This window comes from Bombus terrestris, chromosome 16 (assembly GCF_910591885.1).
Source record: "Bombus terrestris chromosome 16, iyBomTerr1.2, whole genome shotgun sequence".
NCBI classification, from domain to species: Eukaryota; Metazoa; Arthropoda; class Insecta; order Hymenoptera; family Apidae; genus Bombus; species Bombus terrestris.
Window position 1 is genome coordinate 8,676,969 of NC_063284.1, and position 2,748 is coordinate 8,679,716.

The 2,748-nt window shown below is 29.8% G+C and overlaps 1 protein-coding gene across 1 annotated transcript; it reads left to right on the forward strand.

Moving 5' to 3' along the window:
* The first annotated feature begins 459 nt into the window (after nucleotides 1–459).
* On the forward strand, nucleotides 460–2,442 carry LOC100649907 (general odorant-binding protein 56d). The gene is made up of 5 exons (XM_003402744.4): nucleotides 460–610; nucleotides 1,156–1,231; nucleotides 1,305–1,396; nucleotides 2,015–2,123; nucleotides 2,244–2,442. The coding sequence occupies exons 1-5, from the start codon at nucleotides 563–565 to the stop codon at nucleotides 2,327–2,329; spliced, it is 411 nt and encodes a 136-aa protein (XP_003402792.1). The 5' UTR covers nucleotides 460–562; the 3' UTR covers nucleotides 2,330–2,442.
* The last annotated feature ends 306 nt before the right edge of the window (nucleotides 2,443–2,748 follow it).

The window sequence follows — 2,748 nt, forward strand, 5'->3', positions numbered from 1 at the left end:
TCAATCAAGTATTAAACGTTCACACTTAAAAATTTTATGTCTAACTACAAATTTATAATACAATCTGAGCAAGACTAATAGTATACTGGCATTCCATCGGACTTATAAATTTTAACGATATTTCAAGTAGATTTTTCTGTATTGAACATTAATATTTATGAATTTAGATGCACGAATCTTCAAAAGACGAGAATTTATCGATCTATCTCTATTTATCCACGTCATCATTCTGTCTAAGAATAACCACTTTTTTGCTTTTGAATGTTTCAAGAACGGAACGAATTATCGCGATATATCTTTGTCTTTTTTTAGATATTAACAAGTACTCTCTTTTATTATATTCTGATAGATGACCGGAGGCGAAATATCGATGAGCTTCCATACGGGAAATACAGCAGCATTTGCCAGCACCCAATGGAGGGAGAAATCATGGGACGTGCCATCGTCAATGATTGTAGCTATAACTATAAAAACTCGAGAAACATTTATTGCGTATTCAGTTCTTAGTGAACATTCGTACAGATCGTGTTTACTCGAGCTCCTCAACAACTCCTAAAGAAAGATGCGCTCGCCGGCTATCATCTTTGCCTTCTGCCTAGTCGGTGCTTTGGTAAATTTTGAAATCTTTTACTCTTCTCATCTTTTCTGTTATCATTTTAACTGCAATTTATTTAATCTTTTTAATAAATTTCTTTCTTTTACATATAATTTTATTGTTTTGAATTCTCTGAATAAAGATATCTTTATCGTAGTCGTTGTATAATGATTTTATTAATTTTAATCGTGCGACTTATCTCTCTTACGTCCTGAAAATGATTAAGAAGATTTTTAATTGAATTGAGCAACAATTTCGAAACTTGTTGTTATATGACTAAGGCGATGTATAAGAAAGAACTCAATGATTGCAAAAACAAAATTTTGTTAACATCAAGAATAAAAGAAATATAATAATTGAAGTATGAAATTTCTTCTTTTTGAATTTGTTGAAGGAACTGATAGCTCTAAAAAGTTGATTGTCATATTAAAAAGAGAAAAGAAAGAATTCATATGTGTATTTTATACTTACAAACTGAAAACATTAATCATTTAAACTACTAATAAAATTTCGCTAAATATTTATTTCAAAGTCTTTACAATATATACTAATATTTTCAGGCACTCACAGAGGATCAAAAAGCCAAATTGGAGGAATACAGGACAGCTTGCACCACAGAGAGTGGTGTTGACCCACGTAAGTAGCAAACAACGAAACAAATTGCGAACAATTGAACAGAGAACTTTAATCAATATTATTCGATTTTCAGAGGTGGTAGAAAATGCCAAGAAAGGCAATGTTGCTCAGGACGATGAAAAACTTGCTTGTTTCTCCTTCTGTATGCTGAGGAAGATCGGAATCGTAAGTAACAAAATTGTGTAAATAGACTTATAAAAAATATTTGTATCTATATTTATATTCTTTGAATCAAATTACATAAAACAAAAAGACTGAGACTTATAACAGCTACTAACATAGATTTAAAAATCAACCGTTCCGGTGAAGAGCAGAAAAATATCAAGAGCGTATCTCTGGCCTGACAGATAGATATAATAGTTCATCGCTTTTTCGTTCATAAAAAAAAAATACCGTCCCTAGTAATTTTTCCACCTTTCGTATTACACGAGATATACAGTTTATATAAATTATTTATCGTCGTAAGTTGATTACATTGTTTATCACCTGGTGAATAGAGACAAATTTTTAGATGTTTTCATGGAAAGAAATAATATTAGATTTTCTCGTGCTATCATGAAAAATTCGATTTAATCTGTTTCACCTTAATTAAAAAAGATTATAAATGCATGGAAAGGAAGTGAATACATGGAAAAATTTGAAATCAATTTCAAGACTTTTATATTGATTAAGTGTCTCTTATTCCTTTCTATGAGTTATAATCTGAAATCCTAAATTCTTTTCGTATGACACTTTATATATAGAAGAAAATAAAAGAAAAATATTTTTATTTCTGTTGCACAGATGGACGAGGATGGAGACATTAAGGAAGACGTTGCCAAGGAAAAGATGGTAGCTGGTGGATCGCCCGCGGATAAAGTTGATAATGTGGTCTCTAACTGCAAACACATCAGTGAGTAGGACATCGTTGTTAAAAATGTTGACTCTATCTTAAATATTAAATAAAACTTTTAGTAAAGCATTTACGATATGAATAGGATTATTTAATGATTCTTATTTTTTGTCATTACAGCTGGTCCCAACAAGTGCAAGAAGGCTGGTAACTTGATGAAGTGTTTCTTAGAGAACAAGAGCTTCAACGTACTTGAAAGTAACTAAAAATTAAGCTGTTGAAAGAAAATGATTTAATTCATAATTCAACACATTTCGTATTTTAAAAAACATAAAATATTTGTAGATTTTTATTAATAAATTATAATATTTTAACGTTATTACTTGAGGTCTTGAACCTTTGTTCATCTATTCACTCAGAACAGCAAGTTGTTTTTCCATTTTGCTCACGTGTCTCCAACTATTATGTCTTATGTAATTATTTATCTCTGTTTCGAAATTTATGTTAGAATATAAATCGTTCTGCTAATTATGCAAATGGTTACAATGGAATGAAAAACAGAAATTAAAATTTAGATCCATAATTTAAATATTGATATCTTATTGAAATATAGGTAAAAGTATAGCTCTCCTGTTTTTCACGATAAACACAATAAATCATGCCACAAAGTTCTATAAGATATAAA